The 26,998-nt window shown below is 36.9% G+C and overlaps 1 protein-coding gene across 7 annotated transcripts in view; it reads left to right on the top strand.

Moving 5' to 3' along the window:
* The window catches only part of LOC124153480 (speckle targeted PIP5K1A-regulated poly(A) polymerase-like), a 41,330-nt gene that overhangs the window by 1,859 nt on the left and 12,473 nt on the right, over positions 1-26,998 (top strand). For 3 of the 7 annotated variants that reach the window (XM_046526666.1, XM_046526667.1, XM_046526668.1), the window contains exons 2-6: positions 86-307; positions 7,983-8,135; positions 11,744-12,064; positions 12,157-12,268; positions 23,829-23,929. In XM_046526666.1, the coding sequence (XP_046382622.1) occupies positions 8,111-8,135; positions 11,744-12,064; positions 12,157-12,268; positions 23,829-23,929 (559 nt within the window). In that variant the 5' untranslated portion in view covers positions 86-307; positions 7,983-8,110. The remainder of the gene's footprint in view (positions 1-85; positions 308-7,982; positions 8,136-11,743; positions 12,065-12,156; positions 12,269-23,828; positions 23,930-26,998) is intronic. The other 4 variants (XM_046526665.1, XM_046526664.1, XM_046526670.1 and 1 more) reach the window with 3 other exon arrangements.

Below are 26,998 nucleotides of genomic sequence, written 5' to 3'. Positions count from 1 at the left end.
CTTCGTTTTTCAATGGAATATTTTAAAAAAATGTAATGACCATACTTACCTCCTAAAGCATGCCTCACTTACCCCCGATTGTCAGGTTGTGTTGTCTGGAGAGACAATCTCTCGAACTGCAAGATGCTGATAATGGCTATCAACTTCTCCTCTTGGTGGCAGTTCATCCTCACCACGTATGTCTTCAACTCTCCAGGTAACTTGGATGATGACCTCTAGTTCTGGCAAGTGAACCAACATACATCACTGTCTTATCCAAGATTCCAAGACATCCCTGTCCTATATTGATAAATTCACAAATAAAGAGGTAATACTTATTTTTCTGCAGGATTTTTAGTGTAGTGGATGGGTGTTTAGGGCTTTAGTGCGATCATTTAATTTTTTATTGCGGCATACATATTACCTATGAGTTTTGAAACCAATTATGACGCTCATAGTTGTTGGAACCGTAGTCGGCGTTTAATAAAAATGGAATATACAAAGTAGTTTCAAATTCAATTCACATTATTCATGTTGTATTCCTTGTCCTATTTTGTGTAACGAATACCCACCTTATAGCATGGATTTGAAGAAGTTATCACATTTCTACAGTGCTTCAACCAAGTATTCTATCTCTTCTTAATCTATTCAAACAAATTCCTATCCTTGAAAATTATGTCGAGAGCCTCCTTGTTCATTAATTATCATATCCATTACACCTTATTCTTATCCTATCTTAATTTCTCAGCATCAGTTTTCTTCCCCAATTTGTTTAGCACGCCATGCTGGCTGAATATTCTTCCAATCTTCAGCACTCGGTCCAGAAGGTATGTCCTAATTGTCTCATTCCAAAGGCAGGCAGGCATATGTTTTCATCTAACGGTGAGAATAGGAATCCCTCCTTATCATGACCAGATTATTAAGCATCTCCTCAAGCTTATTCTCATTGAACAATTAGCATTTAGGATGTTTAGACCTTATTTTTTTTGGCCAAAGGAATAAAATTAATGTGGAAGTAAATGTCGCTGGAAAATTTGTGGGGTAAGAGAAAGGGAAAAAGAGATTGTGATAGTGTTTGAAAAGAGGGACTCATTTTTTTCAATTTGATGGATGCTTCTTGAGGTTTTCTTGGCAAAGCATGGACTGCTGAGCGGGTCTCTCTCTGCTACTTGTATGCTCCTAGCTTGATCCATCATGTTTCACTGTTGTGAAGGATTCCCTCCCTCAATGAGTGTTTCTTTCTGAAGGAGTTAAAGAACTGGAAGAAGTTATGATGTGAAAACTGATGAAAAGTGGCCAACAAATTCAGCTTCTTTGTTTTTAACTATAAGAGGGAACAGATGAATGAGAATGATTTATTTTTTCATCCTAATCTTATATACTTATTTGGCTTATCTTTCTCTTCCATTTGCTGCATTCTTTAATGACTTCATCAATGAATTCAGTTATAATTTATTTTAAGATTTGATCCACTTTTATTGCCACCTTTGTCTTGCTAATGTCTTACACATCTAAGTAGAGTGGTCCTCACGGATGCCGACTTACAAAAAATATTGGGGGGCCCAAACCGGGGATCTTGCCCCGGGAAATTTTAAAAGTAATGAGTTTTAAGTTTTTTAATCATTTTAGAAGAGTCATAGGATCAACATTAGAACCCTGATAACTCGAATCTCGATATCTGGACACTCAAGGGAAAATCGACAAGCCTGACACATTTTTTCCTCACACCCATATCGAATTTTTGAGGGGGCTGGGGCCCCCTCAGGCCCCATGGAGTCGGCGCCACTGGTGGTCCTTAGAAAAACTGAAAAGGAAACTCTTCCAGAGATTGTGGTATGGTTAATCCAAATATCAGCTACCAGTAGGCTTCATTAAGAGGGAGTGGGAGTACGAAATGTCCCTACCTGCACGACAGTTTCAGTAGTCCTCAGGACTGTATTCCAGAACGTTACTCTATCCTGATCCCGACTCAAACTCGACTTGGTTGCCACATCAGTATCACGAGACTTAACTGGAATCCCAATTCAAATTTTGTCTCCTAAGTTCCTAGATGCCCACCGCCATCGCCTAAAGTTTTTAAAATAAAATATCTCTCGTGAAAATATTTTCACATGTGAGATTGGTCTCCAGTAATGCTAGTTCTCGAAGAGTGGGAGATCATGATTGAAAATATTTAAGGTAAATTGATTCATTTTGTGTATTTTACTACTGATAATATAGCTCAAGTGTGTTGAGTCTCAATTAGTTTCAGTAGGACAAACTCTAACTCTACTTGAATTTGGGATCTGATCTACTGAAGTAGAGGACTTGAGGTTGATGAATGAATGGGCTCCCTCCCAAGTGCATTCTTGTGTCTTTCAACATCACCAACCTGTTTCCAAATGTGCCCACCAAAAGAGCTGTGGAGTTAGCAGAAGAGATCCTCTTAAAGAAATCTGTCGCCACTCCAATTATACAAGATCTGTGCTCCGCTCTTAAAACATGTTCATCGCAGAACTATTTCAAATTCAAAGAAAAAGTATTTCTCCAACCTGAAGGGTTGGCTATGGGTTCGCCCTTATCCCCATTACTTGCGGAGATTTTTATGGACAATTTAGAAAAAGATCTTTTTTTCATCCCAAGAACCCATTATTAAAAAATGTGTGTGCTTGGTATCGTTATGTAGACGATATTTTGTGTGTATGGTCAGGTTCTGATAGACAACTCGGGACTTTCTTGCTCCTTTTGAACTCTTTAGACAAGTGTATAAAATTCACAATGGAAAAAGAAACGAACGAAGCCATCAATTTCCTCGACCTAATTATTTTAAAAAATTCCGGAAAGTTGAATTTTTCCATTTTCAGGAAGGACTGCTACACGGACCAGGTCATCCATGCCACATCCAGGCATCATTACTCGCAGAAACTGTCAGCCTTCCATGCAATGCTTCACCGTCTACTGAAAATTCCTATGTCGCCAGTGAATATTCAAAAAGAACTCAACGTCATTAAGCAAATAGCCATCAGCAACGGTTATAAAACCGACATGATTGATAAGCTTTATCGGAAGAAAATACAAAAAATAGCCATTAAATCCATTTATGGAACCCCTGCACTAAGTGACAGTGCAAACAAATAGAGGAAATTTTTATACTTGGGAAATTTGTCCCTACTAGCCACCAAATCCCTCCCAAAAAATCACATCAGACCTGCCTTCTATTATAATTATAATCTAAGGAGTTTTTTCTCAAAACCCAAAGACGTCATCCCAAGTCTAGAAAAAAGTGGTGTTTACAAACTTAAGTGCGAGTGTTCTGCAGTGTATATTGGACAAACTGGCCAGAAATTCAGAGAAAGACTAAAAGAGCACGTGGCTCTTGATTCCCCCTCCACTACTTCTGGTTTATATGGTCAGGTATGTAAGACGATCTTTCATTGTACTCCTCGCCTGAGGATGACGCAGTGCGTCAAAACAGCGGTCGTGAATAAATAAATATATATGTTGAAAAACCAAGTTCAATTTTCATTCATCATGAGTAAATTCCATGAAGTGACGCCTCAAACCATCAACTTCAGAGGACTTGAGATTAAGTCAGGTTCAGGAATACAGCTCTCAATCTTCTAAGGAGGGTGATTCTTATATCACTGTTCAAGAACTATCAGCATGCCTGCTTGCCATCGTCCAATGCCATTAAGTAGTTGACTCTCCCAATACCAGTGGCTCCGACTCTGCGCAGGTGGTATAATTTAGAAAAATAGTCACCTTGTCAGAGTCTTGTATGAAGCTTTATGATTTTGTACTATCAAATATTCAAAAATAACTTTTTAAACTGTCAATTTCAATAAATATTCAAAGAATGTGCATGTGTACAGGGTGTGTCAGTTATGTTTCGTGTGAATTTAATGAGTAAACTTCACATATGTGCTCACTTTTTTATGCCCTCATTCTTCTTTAATCACATTTTAGTTATCAAATTTATTGTGGGTGGCAATCCTCCAGGCTCCAAGTGAAGCAGGCTCAGGGCAAAGCAGATAATTTGTCCAAAATTTTGATGGCACGTGTTAATTTCCCATGTCAGTGGGTAGGAAAAATCATTCATTTGAAATATTCAGTGTAAAAACTTGTTATCAGGGGCAAATAAAATATAACTGAAAAAAGGCAATAGTTAATGGAATAGTCCTGATCTTAGCTGATTTAATTTTCCCTATCTGTGACTCACATAAATACTGTAGGTGCAGTGTACCAGGTAATACGTTAAAACCTCTGTATAAAGAATTCGATGGGGTCGGGAAAATGGCAGCTTTGTTGTGAGAGGATTTGACTCTTGGAGGTGCTTTTTTGGGTTGCATTGTTGCAGGATGAGCAAAGAGTTCTCGCAGATTGATGGGGTGGGTCAAAAATATAGTAGCTACAGTGGACTTCATTTTTTTTGTGAAGGGATGACTAATTTTGACTGCATTAACTAATCAAGCACATATGTTCATGATATGTTGAACCCCTTGCATCAGTAACAGCAGCATTCACCAATAAAAACAAATTCCTGGCCACTTCCTGAATGAAGGGTTAGAGCGCTGAAATACAGTAGAATCCTGATTTAAGGTTTTTCAGGGGGGACAAAATTTAAAACACTAAATGCGGACAAACACTAAATGAGGACCTGCCATTTTTTTTTCAGATTTTAGGGTCTGTAATGATTGGAATGGCTTTTTATGAATAAAAAATATTATTTTAAGTAACTAAAAGGTGCTGAATGCAGCAAAAAATTCGGAATTCGGCTAAAAAAATGGGTAGTAAAAATGAGTAATAAGAGGATGACAATTGTTTTAATGAAATATTTTAAGAAAATTCTAATAAACATCAACTCAAAAGCATTCCCACACGGATTATTATGTGGACATTAGTGATTCCATTTTTATGCATATTTCAGTGATCTCGATGAAATTTAGAATTTTTTCTGTAAAAGTGACCTGTAGGTGGCTAAAGCATTTCTAATATAATAAGAAAAGGTGTAAGTAGGTACTCGAAAAATCATGAGGAATTAGTGAAATAAAGGGACAGCAGAGGATCGCTAATCCCGAATTCTCAACTACCGAATATCTAGTAAAACGGAGGTTTTCTGGAATTTTGCCAATTTAACGTTTTCTGTTGCCTCGGCGAAACAAGGGAAACAAGGGAGCCTTTAAAAAGCCTCCTATGCGCACATTTTGGATTTCGAGGTCATCCAAAAAAGTAGAATCTTATTTTAGTATGCGTCAAGTCGATGGTGATTCAAATCGATGGTAACACCAGATTCGTTGTCATATATCCGCGGCCTTATGCAGGTCAAATGGAGCCGGGAGAAGTTGCTTACGCGGCGCGCTGATCACCTTGACTCCGACTCGCCTTGTTTCTCGGCAAGTTTTAATAAAATTTGGTTGGACCTTGAATGACGATTAGCTAAACTCTGTTGAGTGAAAAAGTTTAATCTTCAACAGAACTGGATTTCATCCGAAAAATTGCCAGTGCCTCTGGAGTTTGGCAATTTCGTCAGGGTTATGATGTCGAAGTCAACCACCAAGGGATACCTGCCGGATTTTCGTATTTTTCCGCGCTCATCTATTCTACCGTGAGTATGCGGTGATTTTTTTTCCAGCATGAGCGATTTATTTAGAGTCATGGACCGTGATAGTTCGTCAAAACTCCGATTGTCATTCTCTTTTGACATTAATTAGCACCAGATAAATATTTTTGAATCGACAGCTATATCAACCAGCCGCATGTCGATAAATTGGCCCCGGGATATCTAAATTACGATGTAAAATAATGTTGTTCCGTAGGGAAAGAATGCCCTCACTCACGGTCATGACAGGGGAAACACTTCATCTGTTCTTTCGCTGTTCCTCCGTGGAAACTGACCTTGGAATGGATTATAGAAAGAATCTTCTAGTGAACTGCGCAATTGATATTGGGCCTCCTCTTTTGAACAGAGAAAGTAGCCGACTGAAAAAATATTGGGCTAATAATCGACTGCCCGTAGGTAGTAGAGTTGAAAGGGGCATAAGCCATCAATTGAAAACATAACGAGAAAACCATTATTGTAGCGGCCATCGGAGGATAACTCGTGTCATCAGTCGTCACGTATCATCGAAGTCAAGTTCAAGAAGTGAAGGAAAAGGTAGTTCGAGGTTATTAAGGGATGACTTTGCTCCATTAGATCGGATCTGATACAAAAAGTGCCTGGTGTTTGGATCAGCAGGGGAGCGAAACATTACGAGAAGACAAATCACCCAGCTTGCGAGTTGAAGGTCGCAGCGCTGCGCTCGCGGAAGAAAGCAGTTGAAGAAGCGTTCCCCGGTAGATTCTATCGACTCTTGGTAAACTTTCATGAGACTGTTCTTGTTGATGAGCATAAATTCAAAGATTTGGATGAACCGTCATAAAAAAACGTTAAATCGGCCAAAAAAATCTTGAGCGGGACAAATTTTTACGACCATAAATGCGGAAAAACGCAAAATGCGGAAACACTAAATACGGATAATTTTTACATTGTCCTAATAGGGAATGAATCGGGACCCAAAAAAATAAACGCTAAATGCGGAAAAACGTTAAATGCGAAGACGTTAAATCCGGATCCGACTGTATTACACTATGGGTGAGGGATAGAAAATTATGTGGAGGAAAATTCTTAAACCCCTGACTTTCCATACCTTTGCTCTGAAACAAAATTTAAAATGGCACAAATTACATTTTTTCCATGCACTCCTCTGGTTGACAACTTCTAATGATTAGAGTACTCAGGGGATCCTAACTTTAGTTAATTATTAAGATAGGTGAAGAAATGGTGCTTTGTTTTATGTGCTTTTTATTTCCATTAATCGCTGGCATCTGGGAAAACAAGTCTTCAAACTTGAATTTTTATGGGCCCATCTTCCTAGGGTTTATGTGACCTGGGTGACAAAATTATAGAAAAACTTTTCTGCCACACTCAATTCCGTCGCAATTTAGGTGCTCCATATTCCTGACCGAATTAGCTTCCTGCGAAAGGATGGATTACTCAGATATCCCCACTCCTTTCCCTTACAAATGTTCAAAATGATTTATTCTGATATTTCCTACTCCTGGTTGATATGTTTGACTAAGTATGCCTGGGATCAGAATTTGAGGATTCCTTTGCATTAGATTGTCTTAGTGTAACAGCATTTCTTCACAGGCCTTGCTGTCATCTTCAGATGATGCAACCCTTCATTATTACTTTTGTGGGATAAATTTTGCTACAGTCAGCGCTGAAGCACTCAATTTCTTAGCTGGAGCCAGGTTCAAATTATGTCATTGGATGGTTTCGTTGTTGAAGAGGTTAATGCAAGAGGTTACTCTGTATGTATTACACATAAGAATGGACTGGGGCTATGATTTAGTATTAAAGAGGTTTTTGTAGAATATCACTGCTTAGTGGTTCTGTATAAAGGGGTTTTACTATAGTTCTTTTTCACTTACTTCATTCTTGCTTCTACTGAAATCCGAAAGCAGTTTGATTGAAAATCCTGTTTTTAGTGATACATGCTTTTAGTCAAAGTCAATGAAATATGTATGTAGCTAGTTGATGTAATCAGCTCTATGACTGAAGGTAAGTGCAATGCATTGTTTTAGTAGTGTTTACGTCCTAGTCAAAATTTAAAATGTATACACCACTTAAAAACAACTTTCTTCCCTTTTTATTGTTAGTTATCATTTCTTCTAATGTTGGCATGATTTAGCTCTATGAGTTTAAGTCACCATCACAGAAAACATGAAATAGTGCATTTGTACTTATGTATGTATGTATTTAGATTCCACTCCCAATGTGAGTTTGCGAAGAATATTCTATAGGTATGTTTTATTCCTTTCATAGGACTGTCTTGTGCATGTAGGAAATATATTTCACTGCCATGGAGTTATTGCATGATTTTTTTATATTCTTGCTCTTGATCCATGTACAAGTAGAGATGTTTTCAAAGAAACCTTAAGTACTCTTGGTGGTATTCACCATATGTCCATCACATTTGCAGCTTCCAAGAAAAAGGAAAATGAACCTCTTTCCACAAATGATTTTTACTGCAAGTTCTGTGACTTTGATTGTGTCGACAATACTGGAAAGCTACTTCACTCACTGGATGCTAATCATTTGGAAGCATATATGAGGAGCCTGAAAGTTACATCAGGTAAAGAACTTGTTTTTATTTCAGTTGCAAAAAGTATCTGTTGACAATAAATACGTATTTCAATTGCCAGTGGTAGAGTTCATCACCAGTGAACACAAACAAGTACACTAAGTGGTAATGGAAATTCTCAGTCAGAGAAATCTTTCAAACCCCTTGGATAATATGATGGCTATTTTTAGGGGAAGTCAGGTAAAGTATGTTCACCAGCAGGGAAATTTCAGAAATGTTCATACCTTGATAATATGTTGTCTATTTTTGAGGGGAGCCAGGTAAAATGTGTTCACCATCATAGAAATTTCAGAAATTTTCATGCCTTGTCAGAGAATCAAAGTGGTTTCCCACTCTTGAATGGCTCAGCCAATGTTTCATGTCCTTATTTCATTCGCGATTCTTTCTAACTGAAGCTGGGCCCAATAGGAAGCTCAATGGAATATTGACTAGTTCAAAAATATCCTATTCTGGGAGAAAATTTATGTTTCTACCATTAGTAGTGATATTTCTTCTAATTTTGAGCTTATTTTTTCCAGTTAAATTATGAAATTCTGCTTTTGATCATGATAAGGAGTATGGCACATCTGTTATGCACCATGCATCTCTTGTAAAATGAGTGCATCATATTTGGGGACTGAATTTCAACTAAAAAAGCCATGTATGTACTGTATATGTCTGAATATAGTCCCTACTTTTTTCCAAAAATGCCCTTCATAAAAGTTAACCCTTTCACTGCTGTGAACATACCTAGTAACTTTGCTAAGATGGCCATTTTCCGGTGGTCTGCAGCCACATTTTTAGCAAAGTTAAAAAAATCGTTATTTTTCATCGCAGAAACACGGTTCAAAGACGTACTTGATTGCTTGATTGGCAGGAGTGCGATGCAAACAATCATTTTTTGATGATCGGATTGATTGGTTGATTTTCAAATTGCCGTCAGATCGGTCTTTTTTTGGGAGGGAGGCCACCCACTGGTAGGGTCCATGAGAAGGTCCTGCGTGGGTGAGCTCATCGAGGAAAGGGTCCCGGATTTGTGACCCTTTGGATGGTGTATGACGCCCATTATTGAAGTACCTGCTCCATAGGCCCACGAAATGCATTTTAGCCTTTTCGCCGCATGTGAGGAGAAGTTTTTCGGGGATCGAACAGCAGCGAAAGGGTTAAGGGGGGGACTATATTCAAACCCATTTTTTAAATTTTTTCCCCGAAACTCAAGCCTAAACATTAGGGGGGGACTATAGTCGGAGGAATATGGTATTTGTTGTTTGAATAGGTGGTGATAAATCACCTTTATTGAACACCACATACATGGGAATGGCTGAAGGAAATTATGAAAGAGAATTGGAAATGTCTCTTTCTGGTCTCTTGAGAGGTTCTGGAATTTTGCAGTGAATGTTTTTGAGGTTGGAAGTCCTTTCTGTAATGACTGATTGTTGAGAGTGGATGGAATGGGGAAGATAAACTGAAAGATTTTTATTGCCAGCATTTCTATGTCTATTGAAATTTTCCACATGCCTTTAATTAATTTGAATGCCAGTGGCTATTCACCACAGAGGAGTAATGGTGGAATTCAGTCTTTGAGCAAGCTGGCAGAAGGGCAGTGATGAAGGATTATCTATCTGATAGACACTCTACAACAAATCAAATTGTCTGGTATGGCATGGAATGCCATTAATATGCATATCCGTGTTGTTATTCTCTGTTCATTAGACCCGAGGAACAATAGACTAGAATATGGAAAGTGAGATAGAAGAATTCTATCTGTTGATGTACATGTTTTCATAATGCTGTAAAATGGGCCGAATCATTTCTTTGAACGAATTATTATTACATATACTTATTTTTGCATGAATAAGATACAGTGTTTGTTTATTGAATTGAAATGACTTGTCTAGATTCATGTGAATGTGTCATTATTGAAAGACTTTTTACAAGGTAAGATTATCAAAGTTAACTGGCTGTAGAGTTACAGTTTGAAACTGGCAGTTTCAGGTATAATATGGTGGAACATATCCATCGTAAATGAAGAGATTTTGAAAGTTCAATTGAAGAACTTAATTCACTTCATGGTGCGTTTCAATTAGAGATGGGTCGAATAGCATTTTTCTCGAATTCAAATGTCGGTTACGAATACTTAATTTTTTTCCAAATATGTACCTCACTCGAATATACTGCATTACAGAATACTGAATTTGCATTTCCCACCAAATTTAAATGCAAATGAAAATTAAAATAAAAAATGCTGAACACTTTTCAAGTCATTCTACTTCAATACGGCTCCCAAATCCTCATGCAACTGTCACCCACGATTACATCAAACTTGCATGCATGAAGCTCTGCAATGCTTTTGTTTTTTCTTATTTTATGCTTATTGAAAGTTATATTATTAGTATTGCTTTGCTGCATTCTTTGAAAACCTAAAATTAAATTTAAATTTACAATAAATTTAAAATAAGAATATGTATGTAAAACGTAAATTTGATCATGCAGAAGGAAGTCAGAAAAGGAACAGCCTTCGTGTGTGCATCTGAAGGTTTACATACATTCTTCTTAGTTTTGTTCATGTGGAGTCACCAGGATTATACGTATTGTAATGCTTGATCGAATGCTTATTTTCAATGATAAGTTTTCTTCAAATAATTATTAAAGAATTAATCGGACCAAACGTGTAAATCTACATGTAAGACTCAACCATTGTCAACGGATTTAAATTGAATTGCGGACGATCTGTGCTGTGAATATGAAATTCGAATAATTGATAACTTGGTGTCATTGAATGTCGAATAGTGTGAAAAGTTCATTATTTGAGGTATTTGGTGATTCCTAACTTGCATTAATATTACTACAGATGGTTCCAGTTTGACTAATTTAATATTTTCTTGTCGGAATCCATGCATCAAAGTTTGGAAATCTAGCAGCTGTCTTGGTATTGGAAAATCAGTAGATTTGCCCAATATTTTTAGTACATTGAAAACAAGCAATTTGAGAGAGGGCTCTCAAATGTAGATTTATTTCCAGAGTGCTTGAAGTTTTATCAAATTTTGAGCTACTCAATTTCTGGTTGGTCTATGTTAAATGGCATGCTTTTCCATAAAATTGTTCTTACTCAAGGAAATATAACAGTATGATACCCTATAACCTTGAAATGCAGAATAAATATAAGAGGGTCTATCACTTACACTACTATAAGTAGCAACCCTGATGTTGGCAGTTAAATATGTGTAAAGAAACTGTGGAATAAAACCAATACATAACATGTATGTGATTAGTTTTCTAAGTTGCTGTTTTCCTTCCTGTGGGTGTTTCCTTTGCCCAGAGACTTGGTTGTGTGGTGCTAAATAAAATAGGAACTAATTGTAAGCCTGACCTGCAGATGTGAGGAACTTATTTTTTAGAGCATAATTAGAGACTAGGCAAGATGGTTTGGGAGCGATTCATGGCTTCACATGAAAAATAAAGAAAGCTTCCTCTTTTATATGCAACCATTTTCACTTTTTGCAGCATCTTCAGGTAGAGATGGTATGAAAAGTAAAATTGATTGAATGGTTCTTTTAAAGTAGTTGTTGCCTATATTTTTTCAAGCACTGTCATATTTATTTATATTTTTGTATTTACAGGAAAAAATTCTGCATCTGGTTCAAAATCTTTTCTGAGTGAAGTGTCTTGTACTTCATCTGTTTCATGTCATTGTGAGAAACACAGTGTGAGCCACAAATTTAATACCCAAGAAGGTGCTGAGTGCATGAAATCGAAGAATAAAAGTGAGAATAGATCACTAAAAGATTTTGGGATGAATAAAGAGCTACTTGACTCCAAAACCAAACCACATCTGGCATCTTGTGGTTTTCATAATGATACCAATGTTGCTGCTGATATTAGTGGTGGAAGTGTTGACTCCAGTTCTCAAAAAAAACCTAGTAAAAGCATCGTCATTCTTGGTAAAAATTATGATGTTTGCTTATAAGTATAATGTCTTTGTCAAAAAATTCTCATGTTTTGAAAATTGATTCTATTAGTATTTTTCTTGCAGGCATACCAGATAAGACTGACAGAAAAATAGTTATCAGACAATTTGCCAAGTACGGTCTAATAAAATCAAATAAATTCATAGGTGCTGCAGTTCACATTGAGTATATAAATTGGTGGGTACCTAAAGTAATTCATATCTTTACAGTACTTTTAGCTCCAGCCGTGTGTTTTTTTTAACCTCTTTAATATTATTTTTTTCTAATAGCACTTAATTTATCTATTACTTTGACTTGTATTATGAATGAGGATAGAATTATCAAGTACTCTGAGTGACTTATAGTGAACTTCCAATAATTAAAATTTGATATTCTCATCGCTATTTACAAGTTGGACTTAATCCCATACCATGGTCATTAGGTGAAATTTTTTTCTGGGGAGAATATGTGGGTGATGCATCTATTGTTCATATGCTGTTGGTACACCTAAGATTGCTTCTCCCTCACATTTTTTGTGGATGAACAGCTTAACTGAGGCTTTGTTTTGTTGATAGGGTATTATATTATTTAGAGGTGGCAATAATAATAAACTTTATTTGCCCAAAGATCTGGGTTATAAAGAAGAACAAGAGCAGAACATTGAGCATATATGAATATGCATGAAACATAATTACATAAAAACTAAATAAACCATGTGTATACACTCAAGTGTGGTAGCACAATGATTGAGACCCAGATAACACGGCATTTGTATTACATCTGTATTACATCAATAATACACAAAAAATACGTGACCAAATACATATGTATAAGATGGAATACGATCGTATTACATCGGTATATTTCACGTAGAAGTGGTTCAAAAGTCCCTATGGATGTATGTATTCGTGCGTATTACAAATTGGAAATCTGAATACCCATACATGAATTATACATATGTATACAATGGAATACAATCGTATTACGTCTGTATATTTCACGTAAAAGTGGCTCAAAATTCCCTCAGGATGTATGTATACATGCGTATTACAAATTGGAAATCTGAATATCCTTACATGTAATATACATATGTATCTGCAGGCCCTCGTACACGAATTATACATATTGATTTTCTGACCCACATCCACTTAATATCAATATGGATCGAACGGATGAATAAGGAAACCAGAACATACAGATAATAAAACATTTATTCAAAGAGAAAAATAAAATAATACACACAAATAACAAGTGTGGTCATGAATATTGCTAACAAGCATTAAGGGCCAGCAAACAGTAGGTGAAACTTAGTTAAAACAAATGGCACAAAGATAAATCAAGTACAAACAATGGTTTGAGTTGGAAAATAGAAAAAAATGTTACCACGGAACAAGTGTCGTAACACATTGCACAAGAAGAAACCTGAATTCAGGAAACCAACTCTGCACCATTAGCCACTTCCTGAAAGGAGAAAAGAAGAAGTCAAGTTTAAAAGTCATGCAAAAATATATCTTTTTGTAAGATCTGAATAGGAGCTCAAGTCCTTACAATTTTTTTTTCAATTCATATAGGCAGTCAGTATTCTGTGAAGTCTGTAATTTTAGTACTAATTCTGTATTCTGAATGCAAATGAAAGTTTGGCTTCTCTGCTAGATTCCAAACATAAGTTTTAAATTTTTTCATTTACCAATTGTGTCGAGGTCCCAGCTAGCACAGATTTGACCTTGTCCTTTGAGAAATCATATATTTTGGGGAAATGCTTTCATTTTACAAAATTAATAGCCTTTCTCTTAAGAAGAATGAGAAATATGAGAAAAGATCATATGACTACTTTTAAATATAAATTAACTAGGAAAACGTGAATCCATTGGTATGCTTATTTAGTACATGATACTAACATATTAGTACCATGATTTAGTAGCGGATGACTCACACAGAAAAAATATAAACTTGTGATATCAAATTTTCAAACAAATAAATTTCATACATAATAGATAATTTCAGGCTTAACTTTAAGAAACCTCTCCATTATGGTTAAAAAAAAAATTTCCCTCAAAGCTTACCTCGGTATTAACAATTCCACCTGGTCTTCTGGCTTTGCTTCGTCGTCTTTTCCGTAATCCATTCTCCTCTTGTCCAGGCCAAGCTATTTACATCGTCGCCTGCTGGGTATGCGCGAAAGAGCATGAAAAGAAAATTATAATTAATTAATTTGGCCCGTACGCACCTTTTTCTTACATATAATGACAAACTTTCGCATGAAAGTTACGTATTTATCTTGTGTTAATAATAATGACGAAATGCACCTTGATTGACTGCATTTCAAGATGAAAGAAATATTACATTTTGCTTTGAGGGAACCGATATTATAATATTACACGACCAATACTTCTTCTTGTTCGTTAAATAATTAGAAGTAGAGGGCAAAACCGCTCGGAACCTCGAGGAATCTATTAGCATAGAGTAAGTATATACTTACTCTATGCTATTAGTGACAAGGCTATGCTGATAAGTCTAAGGTCAAAGATGTTATGACTAAAGCATAGGATAACTAGGAATGCAAGAACTGCAATACAGTAGGTTGTGGTAATAAACAGCGATAAAACAACATACACGTGAACGAAAACATTCCTTTAAACAATTTTGTCTGCTCTTAATTAAGAGAAGAAAAAATGTATCTTCAGCCGCGAAGCACGGAATTACTATACGACGCATAATCTATTAATTTATACGTACAAGATTGACGTTCCCTGTCGATTTCTGTAACAATAAAGTCTGTTCATTGTCTGTCAGTTGGCTGTTCGTTCCCTGTTCCCAGACTAAGAGAGAACAGGCAGGCGACTGTTCGTAGAATGTAAATTGGAACGCCTTGTCTGTTCCTTGTCTGTGAGAAAAGGGTTACTTGTCTGTTCCCTCCCTGTTAAGAAAGCGGCATTCTCTGTTCCTTACCTGTTGGACCACAGACAATGAACAGGCAGGGGACTGTGCGCTGTCAGTTCATTGCCTGTTTTCTTAGGTTGTTTGTTCCCTGTTCCTTGACCAAGAGAGAACAGGCAGGCGACTGTTCGTAGAATGTAAATTGGAACGCCTTGTCTGTTTCACGTCTGTGAGAATGTGAGAAGACGGTTATTTGTCTGTTCTCTCCCTATGCGCATACTTTGTTCCTTAACCGTTCGCTGTTGCTAAGTTGGACATAATAGACAAGAGATAATTTATGTTTAAATAGAATTAAAAGTTGAAATTCATTTGAATGATTGTAAGAAAAACTTTTATTGTGCTTTTCCACATATTCCATTAGTTACAAAAATCTTGAATAGTTGTAGAAAAGCAAGCTTTGTCATCATCAACAGAAAAACCACTACACCAACAAATATTTCACATGCCTTCATCAAAGAAATATGTACTTCCTTAAATTAATACAACTCGGATTCTGCACTATGCCAATGTAATACGTGTGATATTAAAAGAGAAACACGCCTTTAAAGAATATTTATGAACACCATGATTTCACTTCTCACAAACAAACCTACAAGAAAGACAGTCCTCTGACAATGTTTGTAGCAGTGGCGGCTCGTGAGTTAAATGCTAGGGGGGGCGCACTCCACCGGGGGGTCATAATTTTTTAATATTTCGTGTATTTTATTAAGTTTTTACGGCAATCTAGGAATTAAATTCTGTGATACCATACGTTCCGTTTTTTTCAACAAAAATATCTAGTTTTCCTAATAAAGATTGATTAATAAATACTATATGCAGTAGACTCTCGGTCATACGGATCGGCTTAGTCCGGACTCTCGATGATACTGATCAATGATCTTGAAGAATAAAAATATATTTGCTGCGATATTTTGCAAATACAAACGAAAATACGTAACTTTAGGTTTTAGCGTCTACATTCTTCGTGCGGATATGCCCGCAATACACTTCTGTTGTTCATTTTGCAATCATAATGCGTTATTTGTCAAATCTATACAACATTTGCAATGATTTAGGTAGCAATGACACTTGTAACACCTGAGGAGGGAGGAGAGTGTCACTGACTTCCACTAGGCAACAAACACTACTAGAATGCGTGCGCTTTGCTATTGCAGATGTAAACTTTGATGGCGGTGTTCGCGTTGCTTCTTGAATACAGTATAATTTGAAATCAACAATTAAACATTTCTCACACATTTTTAACAAAATATGAAATACTCACAGGCCTTTAGATATATATTGCAAAAGTCCATCCTTCTTTCATTTTGTCCAGCAAAGTGATCAATTACACGTTCGTTGAAATCAGCGCTGGACAACAATTTCTTTCTGATTGAACACATGGCAAGGGCACTAGTCTATAAATAAACAAGGGACGACACAAAATAGGCCGACGAAAAATACGACCAAAAAGAACAAGGATCCTGGACACAGAATTGGGACAATTTTTCCCTATATTTCCCTTAAAAAAACGAGCACTGTTGATTAATTCAAAATTGTCTTCTTGAATGTACACACAGCACTAAGAAACTTCTTAATCGGCAACTACGCACAATTAACTCCTCGAAAATGATGTCTGAACTCATTTCACTCCGTTCTTTCCGAGAGTCTTGCCGTTACTATAAGGACGACTCAAGGGAGATAGAAGTCGTGGTCCACTAATGCTGATTCAGCTGAGGGACGAATTTAAGGTCAGCAAAGGCATTCAAGCAAACAAAGGACGTCACGGACCATCTCCTTGAGTCTAAGATTCATACGTGGTAAACACACGAGGCGCCAACGGATCGCATTTGGATTAACTGTGTCTTCGAAATCATTGCCATGATATAATATAAAATAAGTTCTAGATCGTAAAAGTAGACGACTTGACTGAGCCACAGATGGGAGCTGTAAGGATTTCCGCACTGATATGAACTCTTCGAGGCCACTTAAATCAGACATAAGTGGGCATTTTCCGTCAGACAGCTACCGCTCTGCCGCTGAGGAATTAGGTGAACATGAACTAATACAACAAGGACGGCTAGAAAAATGATGAACCTACACACAAAAGGTGCATTGTATGCGGCACTTCATGACATTAATTGAATGACTCTATTTAAAGTCGCGCTTAACGATTTAAATCATATATAATCCTTCACCCTATCACGCACGCAACTATTTCTTAAATTATAAATCAGTGGGGAATGTTAACTGATTTTTCCTAATACTGCAGGTCTTTTGATAAATTTATCTGAAAAATAGGTACCGCATTTCTAATCATCGGGAAGATATGAATACATTGTTAAGGCCTAAATATTATAATATTAGTTTCCTCAAGGTTCTTGAAATTCGTAATCATAACAGAACTGTGTCAAATACTCGAGAATAGTTTTCCTTCGTCAATACGGCCTTTAACTGGTTGGATTTGATGTGTTCTGGAATTCAAACACCAAAAAACGCAAGCATAATGGGATAATTTATTTACTGTAGCAATACCTACCAGTAATTAAAAATTAAAATCGTATAACTACACCCAGTACAGTGACCATTCTGATTCCGTAGGTCCCTTTTCTGTGGCAGCACCAAGTAGACGCCAGATTATACGCCCGCCGGCCTGCGCAGCGATGTCAACTCACTCGTCGCTCTGCGCATTTTCGGACGACGTCCCAAGACTTCCATAAGACACAACGTTAGACGCGTCATAGCACCAGCGGCCCCCACCACTACCACTCTCCATATAACTGCATGGGGATGGATTGGGACGTTCTGGCCAGCGCCCCACGGCTACAAATACGAACTTCTCGCGCTATTTCTTTTCGTGTTTTTCCAACACTTTCGATGTATGGGACTGAAAAAACGCTATGGTTAATCAGATGTATAATTATAAATTAATGGATATTTATTTTTTTACTTTTTCAAATATTTGGGAGGGGCGGCGTCCGAGAGTCCTTATGGGCAAACCGCCACTGGTTTGTAGGTTCTTATTGGCGACGTAACGCACATACGCATAATACAAATGCAATACAAATCTCAGTACTTGCTCAAAAACTTAAGAGACACAATAAATTATTAAATAAACACACTCAAGAACAAATATCACTTCACGACTTTCACTATCACTGAATGGATGCACGAATTACTTAAGTCGTCACTGCGGGCATTTAGCACAGGTTAAATAATACTCAAATAAAAACTGTTTTCTCCGCAACCAACAACTTCACCACAACACAGTCGACCATGTGCTCGTAAACCATCGTAAACTGTCCGGATAACGGTATCGGTTATTGGCGTCATTGTTTGCGTTTGCTATCTTCTATAGGTAGGTAGCAGCACCATGCTATCTTTCCGTCCTTGTTGAGAACCTGTTCACTAGCTGTTCACTGTTCTCTGTTCGTACCCTGTACCGTGAAACGGACAATGAACCGGCCCTTGCCTGTTGAGTGTCCGTTCACTATGTTGTCTGTTCGTTCCCAGTCCGCTGAAACCACAGAGTACATACTCCTTGGCTGAAACATACGGCCCCTGCCTGTAATTGGCGAAGTAAAGTATTTGACGTGCGTAAGCCGTGCAGATAGCTGATATAATTTGCGTGCTCACTTCAATAACCGTCATCCGTGGTTGATGGTAATCGTGATAATGAATTCAAGTGTATATAATTACTGTTTAAGTAGATGATATTTTCTTTGGATTCAATTAAACTTCCTTGTACTCAATTAAATTTGCATTAATCCAAATTGTTGTCCAAATTCCGAAACTTAAAACAATTGTTCGTACGTTGTTCATAATCTGTTCTCAAAATCTCCAAAAGGCTCCAAACTGACAGCGAACAGGCATTATTTTTTTCGTAAATCGATAGGGTGTTTAGTGTTTGTTCACTGTTGTCTGTTCATTCCCTGTTCGGTGAAACATACTACCAACCGGCCCCTGCCTGTTAAAAGCTTGTTCACTATTGTTCCCGAAATGCTTGTTGCCTGCCTGTTAAGGAACAAGCTGCAAACAGAGTACAAACTGTTAGAAGGCTGTTCGTAAGTTGTTCCTACTTGTGTGTGACCCGAGATTGTTCGTTGGCTGTTTATACTCTGTTCACTAATCTCCAACAGGCTATGAACAGACTTCAAACGGACAGCGAACAGGCATTGTTGTTTCAGAAATCGACAGGGTTACTATGTTTTACCATATAACTTCAATGGACACCAGTCTCCTCGATACATAGGGGCCTATTACGTAACTTTTACTCGGAGCTAGAGCTATCTGTAACTCCGCCCGGATTTGTTTTGATTTGTAGCTCCAACCCTATTACGTACCGGCAGGAGTTACGAGAAGTCTCCGAAAGAATGCGGAGCTACAGTGGCTATGGAAAATTCGGAAAGCAAATCTCCAGAAATGAGTCAACCAATAGGAGCTTAGGTATCCGATAGTAAATGTTTCTGAGCAGACGGGTTTAACGTGAATTTCGGAATGGAGTCCCAAACTTGTATTTCGTAATTTAACGTGAAATAATTAATATAAACTACATTGTTGAAATGTTTATACTTTAAAGCTTATTCATATACAGTTATATGTCATCCATTGTATACAGTCATTCATTTATCGTCGACTCCAAACCTATTCTCTGCCCATGTTGCTATTATGGCAATGAATACAATTTTAGATACCGGCAAAGGTCGGAGAAAATGAGTAGGAAGCAGTATGTGGTGCTCACTAATTTTATGAGTGACCACAGAAGCTTTGCCCTTGGCGTATTCCAAGGAATAAACGGGGAGGCAACAATAAATAAAATGTAGGGTGACAAACCTTAATATTTCATCGACAATTAACAAAAATGTGCTACTGAGATTGACAGATGCCTACAAAGAACGAAGATATTTGCAGGCACACCGACATATTTTTTTAATACCAATAATGAAAATAAAAATGCCTTATGAAAACTCCAGCCCGATTTCCTTCGCTTCTCATCTGTCATTTGTTGATGTCTGCTGTCGGAATCTGAAAGATAAGGCAATGGATCGACCAATAAACATATATTGGGGAAGGATGATGAGGGTGTTTGCGGAGTATGTAAGAAGGAGGCATCTGACATTAGAAATGAGACGAATAAGGGTTTCCCACAATCCGATCGAATTAGATGAAGACCATTTTCCAATGTTTTTCAGAGTGTCGAAACACATTTTTCAATATCTCTGCCGGTCTCTGGGACCCACACCAAGGAAACGCAGAATATCTCAGACGCAGAATAAGAAGATTCAACATTACACACGCCCATAGTGATATAATGAAAACTCTTCAATCTGTTTTTCCACGCTTAGTGATATTCTGCGTTTCCTTACCCCTATGAAAAAATTGTATAAACCTGTTTCAAAATTTTATACAATCTTATACATTGCCATGGCAATTGTATAAATTGTATAAAATTTTGAAACAGGTTTATACAATTTTTTCATAGGGGTAGTGTGGGTCCCAGAGACCGGCAGAGATATTGAAAAGTGTTTTTCGACACTCTGAAAAACATTCGAAAATGGTCTTCATCTAATTCGATCGGATTGTGGGAATTGTCTCATTTCTAATGTCAGATACCTCCTTCTTCTTACATATATGTATACTCCGCAAACACCCTCGTCATCCTTCGCCATATACATGTTTATTGGGCCATCCATTGCCAAATCCTTCAGATTCCGACCTTCCGACGGCAGAAATCAACAAATGACAGTTGAGAACCGAAGGAAATCGGGCTGGAGTTATCATAAGGACGGGTCAGAAGCCTGCGTTATTCCAGCCCCGAGATAGCTCCAGTTCGCAACTCCTATCGGAGTTATTTTGACTACTGTAATCGCAAATTGAGCTATGGCAGCCATCATAACTCTTATAGCTCCATAGCTCCGGAGTTATGACTTACGTAATAAGCCCCATAACTCAACAAAAAAGGAAAACAATAGCCAAACATAAACAAAATAATTACCTCTATTGGCGCAATGTGTTGACCACATTGCGCCAATAGTTGTATCCAAATATACTCAAATAACATAATTAATGTAGTCTATGTAGGCGTACAATACAATAAAAGATAAATCATACCTTACCTTAATAATCCAGTGACAGGAAACTGCTGGAGCTGGCTTGCACGAATCGCAATAACGTGTGGGATTGAAGCACATTTCCAGCAAAACATAGCTTGCAAGCTATGTTTTGCTATGCTTGCAAGCAAGCCATGGCTTCGGGTTGAGCACACCATCCACACGCGCCCGTTATTGAGGATTAAAACACTATGTCAATTCTTCCAATAAGTATAATAATACAAACAAATATAAAATTAACTATACATCAGTAGCTAGTTAATAACGGATTTCCTTTTGTTTATTAGCTTAGATGCCGGAGTTCCTCCAACAGCACGTTCTCGTAGTCTCGAACGAAATGCCGAGGTTTACTGTCAACGAGATTATAACTGCATCACTCCCACGCTCCCACTCACTTCCCTAGCGACAGTGAGCCGCGGAATTGAGAATTTAATTTTTTGTCTAAACAGTTACATTAAAATATTGTTTAAAAAATTAAACTTCGCTTTTACTTTTGATCTGTGCAAGTACTATGTTTTGTATTTTTCATGTATTGTGAACCATTTTTCCATGTGTATATTTCGCGGATAGAAACTGAATTTTACATATGTAATACGTCTGTATTTCGCATGCATTTACAAATTAACATAAATAGCCGCCATCTTTACTACCCTTGCTCATATCGACTAGTATATGATTTATTTTTAAGCTTTCTGGGTATAAATTCGAATGGATGAATGATCATTAAAATAGGGAAATCTGGCGTTTGCTGTGAACATATTATTTCTGGAAAAAATGTTTATGAACATTTCGCAAGACGCCACGAAAATCTACCTCCCAAGTATTACAGGAAATATACATAATGTATATTTTGTGTATTTTTGACCACATTTACATATGTATTTCCTCTGTATTCATACATATGTAAAAGTGGTGCGTGTTACACGATAAATACATTTGTATTTTTGTGTATTTTTGACCACATTTACATAAGTATCCAAATTTCAAAAATACACAAAAAATACAAATGTATTTATCGTGTAACATGTGCCACTTTTACATATGTATGAATACAAAGGAAATACATTCAATAATACATATGTACTACAGATGTAATACATAACAAAAATATATATGTATGTTACCCATGAAAATACAATATATATACATATGTATATCCAAATGTGTGTTGTTGGGGGATATTCGTCGGTGGAGTAAATAGCTTACTATGAAGGAATATTTTCAATTTTGATGAAAATACATTGATGTCTTTTATTTATTTCACTTAAGGCTGCAATTTATCAGGCAATTTGATGCCCATTTCTTTTGGCTCCATTTTGCAATTTTTGAGTGCATTCATTTGAAGTGGATGTCATTTTTTATTCTTGTGAGGTGATGGTGTAATACAGGGTTTGCAATCGAGCCGAGAGGTGGGGTGGGTGACGTGAGGTCGTACGTTCAAGGGAAAAAGTGGGAGGGTTTGAGGTGCTTGGGCAAATAGGGTGAAGCGTGGGACGCATGGGAGATTCCGAAGCACCTGGATGGGATGTAAAAGGGAGAACAGGAGAAAAATGGGTAAGGGAATTTTGGGACCTTTCGGTGACTGGTGCGTTTGAAAGAAAGAGAACTTCCGACATTAGATTTTCGTTTGACACAGATTTAATTCGATCTCTCAATTGCGTAAAATACACTGAACACACATGTGATTAACACTTCTAATGCAGCGTAAATAATTAAACAAAGCTTATCAGAATGACATTATCAAAAAAATCAAACACAAAAATTGAGAAAAATTTCCTTTCCTATAGTCCGCAATTGAATTTTATACAATATTTTACTTCACTCTTAAGTCTTCATTGAATGAACATTTGTTAATTAAACACTGCATGAATATGACGATTTGAATAATAGTAAAATACAAGAAAAATGAAATACACTCCCTATCCTTACAATTCTATGCAAAAAAAATTGTGGAATTTTTGCACAAGATTACCAGTTCATGATAAAAAGCTTTAGCAAAATCAAGGAATAAAGCTGTGGTTTCATTTATGCTATCTTTAGAATGCTGCATTCTGTCCATATCCTGGAAAATGGCAGAAGAGGTTGACTCTCTCTAAGTAAATCCATGTTGACTGTATTTATCCTGTAGCATCTTAGGCTGCAGTATTGTAGCCTTTAGTATTAGGGTAGGGATATTATATTAATGCATTGTGGAATGATGGTATTGCATTATGAAATCCTGCTTCTCTCTATTAGGCATCAGTGTGAAGATCTCATATTTCTTTTATTTGATCTTTACCCTAATTGGCAAGTTATGGAAATGGATGAGTCAGTGGTGCAGCGAGGGGGGTTTTGGGGGATAAACTCCCCACCCCCAGGGATCACAGAAATTTTTAAGTTAAATCTATTTTACTTAATTGGTTTAATATTGCTGATAGAATAGTGTGAGGATTAATAAAATATCCCTCAGAAGGCCGTAAAAATCACCATTTATCTTAATTTTTTTCCGGCAGAAGGCCTCCGCACCTACCGCTAACCCTGGCGGGTATGCAATACCCCAAGCACCCCAGTATTAGTTGCGTCTGAAACCCCCCCTTGCCTAAATTCCTAGCTGCGCCCCTGGGATGAGTGATGTGTTCCAATATTTTGAAAATTTTCACTGTGCGGTGTGTTTATAATATATTTTGCTCTCTGCTTCTAAATTATATTTACATAATGCTTTACATAAAACTTAAGTATCGTACTCGACCTTTCAGCCAATCTGTTGAAAAAGTACTTGCTGACCAAGCTAAGCAGAAAATTTGTGTGGATGGAAAGGAAATTCTAGTCCAGAAATCAGGGAAAACTGCTAAAAAAGGTATGACCAAGTACAATTACCCTTTTACCCACAGTTTTTTGACAAATCTTTTCCGCATGTTATGAAAATGCAGTGCATTCATATTTTAAATATCCTGTAAACTCCCTGACCAGTTTTTGTTGTATTTTTGGTGACGTCTTGGTAAAAAAGACTTAAGAAACATTAAGTCTTTATTGGACAGGGTGCACAATTCCTGATTCAGAGTGAAACTAAATGGAATTGATGAACCATAGGCTCCGCAGGTTTTCATGCACCTCTCCATTTTGTGAGTGTAGAAGATATGTAAAGAGGATGGGTAGAAGGAAATAGGAAGTCACCAAGATTTGGCATCCATATGATCTGGTGAGAGCTACGGAAACATACAAAAAACGTATATTATGCCATTGAAGGGTGGCTGGATTTTACAAGAAAAATAAGAATGAATTTGAGTGTCTGAAAAATATTCACCCAACAATTATTTGTTCCACATGGCCCGGATGAAAACAACTGATTGCGGAGATACCAAACAGGAGACAGATAATTCTGAATGTGAAGTAGGAGTAGGAGAGGCACATATGAGAGACTCCTTTTGTTCACACCAATACCTACCTAAAGAATTTCCTCCATGGTCAGGGACTCATTCCAAATGATGCAGAGTTCTTTGGGTCAAAACCTTGTGCTAGATATTAATTTGCACCATAAATACATATCTGTTACACTTAGATTTTTGATGTACAGTCAATATTTATTTCTAAAGTGCAACTTCTTATTATTTCTAATTCCCTCAGATTAAGAATATTTTCAATGGTAGAGAATTTCCATGAAAGTGGGCAGAGAAGACAAAATCTGTAGTTATTCATTAACCCATTTTACCCAACGTAGCCATATGGTTTCACCATACCATTCCAAGTATGTGAGGCTCATGATGAAAAACTGTGCTCTATTTTGTTTTCTAAGTGCTACCAATATGCTGTTTAATGTTTTCTTGACCTATTCCACCTATTTATTTTTTAAGCTGGTGTACGTAATCCGACTTCCTTAATGAGACAGATGCAAATCAGAATTTCGAACATTTTTCTCGGTGGAAATGGGATAATACACTCACTCCTCAACTTGAGAAAAGGTTACATTCCACAGCCCTCTACGTAAGTGTGGAGTATTATTGCAATCGGAATTGAGTATAACGAAAGAAAGCCATTGTTTTGTGCAGGTCAGGAATTAGAGCAATGTTGTAAAACTACTTTTTCCCTTTTAAAGAAGAGAAACTTCATCAAATTTTTGTTTTGTTTCTCATTAGTGTTCAGTTACATAAGTATTTTAGGGAGAATATTTATTGTATGGGTAAAAGTCCACTAAAATTTTAGAGGATATCTATGTATAAACTATTGTGGATGTCCACTATACATTTGCGAATCAACTGGTGCTAAATAATATTTCCAGTAAATTATTAAATAATATTTATTGCTAGTAAGAAATTGGCAGCATCTGTGCCCCTTCTAATGTACCCGTTCACCAAAAGCAATGATGAAGTTTATTGTCTAGTTACACGACGGAAAGACTAATTTCATAGCAACTGGAAATCTCTTGTCACATCTTATTTATGAAAAATCTATAGTATTATGAATGGAATAATTTTCCTTGAAAAAAATTATATTTACACAAAAAATTAAATACAATCGAACTGATGATCATTTCAATTTTTATATATGTATATTGTATTCACAATTATGTACAGTGATGTCTATTTTAGTGATGTTGGAAATAAGTCTTTTACAAATTCTATAACAATATATTTAATCTATATTACAATTTACTATACATAAAATAAAAATCTATAGCACAAAAAATATATAATTTAATTTATGTCTTCTTGTGAAACTGAGAGAAGCATTTGGGACAGAGTGGAAGAGAACCTTCACAGTCAGGGCAAATGAATGAGGTCTCTCTTCTATGCCTGATAGTGTGGAATGCTTGCAACGTCAATATTTCTTTTTGCCACCTTCCACTTGGATCAGTTCAAGGAAATGGGATTGAGTTTGGAGGGTAACAGTGGCCTGGGATAGGGAATGTAGTGTGGAAGAATAAGGGATTTAATCACAGAAAGACGGAATTTATAAAGGGAAATTTTTTTGGAGGGTACACGGAAAAGAAAAAAGCTGTTGACCAGAATAAGGTGAAAGAAATGGATGCCTAACTTTTTATACCAATGTAGGGTTTTCCTTTGAATCGGATAATATGACATCAATTCATCAAAATGGTCTATTCCGGCCATGGACTCGTTGTACTTCACAACGGCCTCAGGTTTAGGAACAACCCTATCTCCTTCTCGGATCGGCACATAGACCATGTGACTCCTGAATTCGGAGCTGATCATCAGTAAGTCCCTTTTGTCCTTCCACTTTAGAATGCAGATACCATCGTTAGTAAAGGCATCCATAACTTCACCTCGTTTCAATGTAGCCTTTGCCACTTCGGAGGGGATGCCTTTCCGATTTGCTCTAAGAGTTCCAGTGCAATATGTTCTCCTCGCAAGCAGTTCATGGATTAAATTATGCTGGTGTAATAATTGTCCATAAATAATGATTGACCCTTATCTAAATGGTCATTCATTAATTTATGAACAACGCAATCTAAATGTCCACGCCCTCCAAGTTGGGAGTCGCCTGCCACGTGTACACAAGAAATCTTAGAACAAACCCGGAAGGCTGCATCAGCATGCACATTTTGATTCTGTACTTATTCTTCTTGGATTTCATGTAAGTACGGAATCACAATCTACCCCTCCAAAGAAGCATAGACTTGTCAATGCAGAGCTTTTGGGAAGTAATAATTAGGGAATCAATGGTGGAGTGAAATGAATCTAAAAGGGGATCGATTTTCTAAAGGATATTGTCAGGCACTGGATCGTTTGGACCAGGGTTCGGTGAAAAATGAAGGGCATGAAGAATAGGGTGGTTTCCTATTATTTTTTTATTGCCTAAATCGAAAGATTATTACTCCTGGAGTACGTATTTCACGGTTGTAGATTTTTTAATGACGATATCTATTTTTCACGATGTGGCGTTACGTCGCTAAATCTGGTCGATTGTT

This window comes from Ischnura elegans, chromosome 2, assembly GCF_921293095.1.
Source record: "Ischnura elegans chromosome 2, ioIscEleg1.1, whole genome shotgun sequence".
Classification (NCBI taxonomy): domain Eukaryota; kingdom Metazoa; phylum Arthropoda; class Insecta; order Odonata; family Coenagrionidae; genus Ischnura; species Ischnura elegans.
This window is presented reverse-complemented; position numbering and strand designations above follow the sequence as displayed.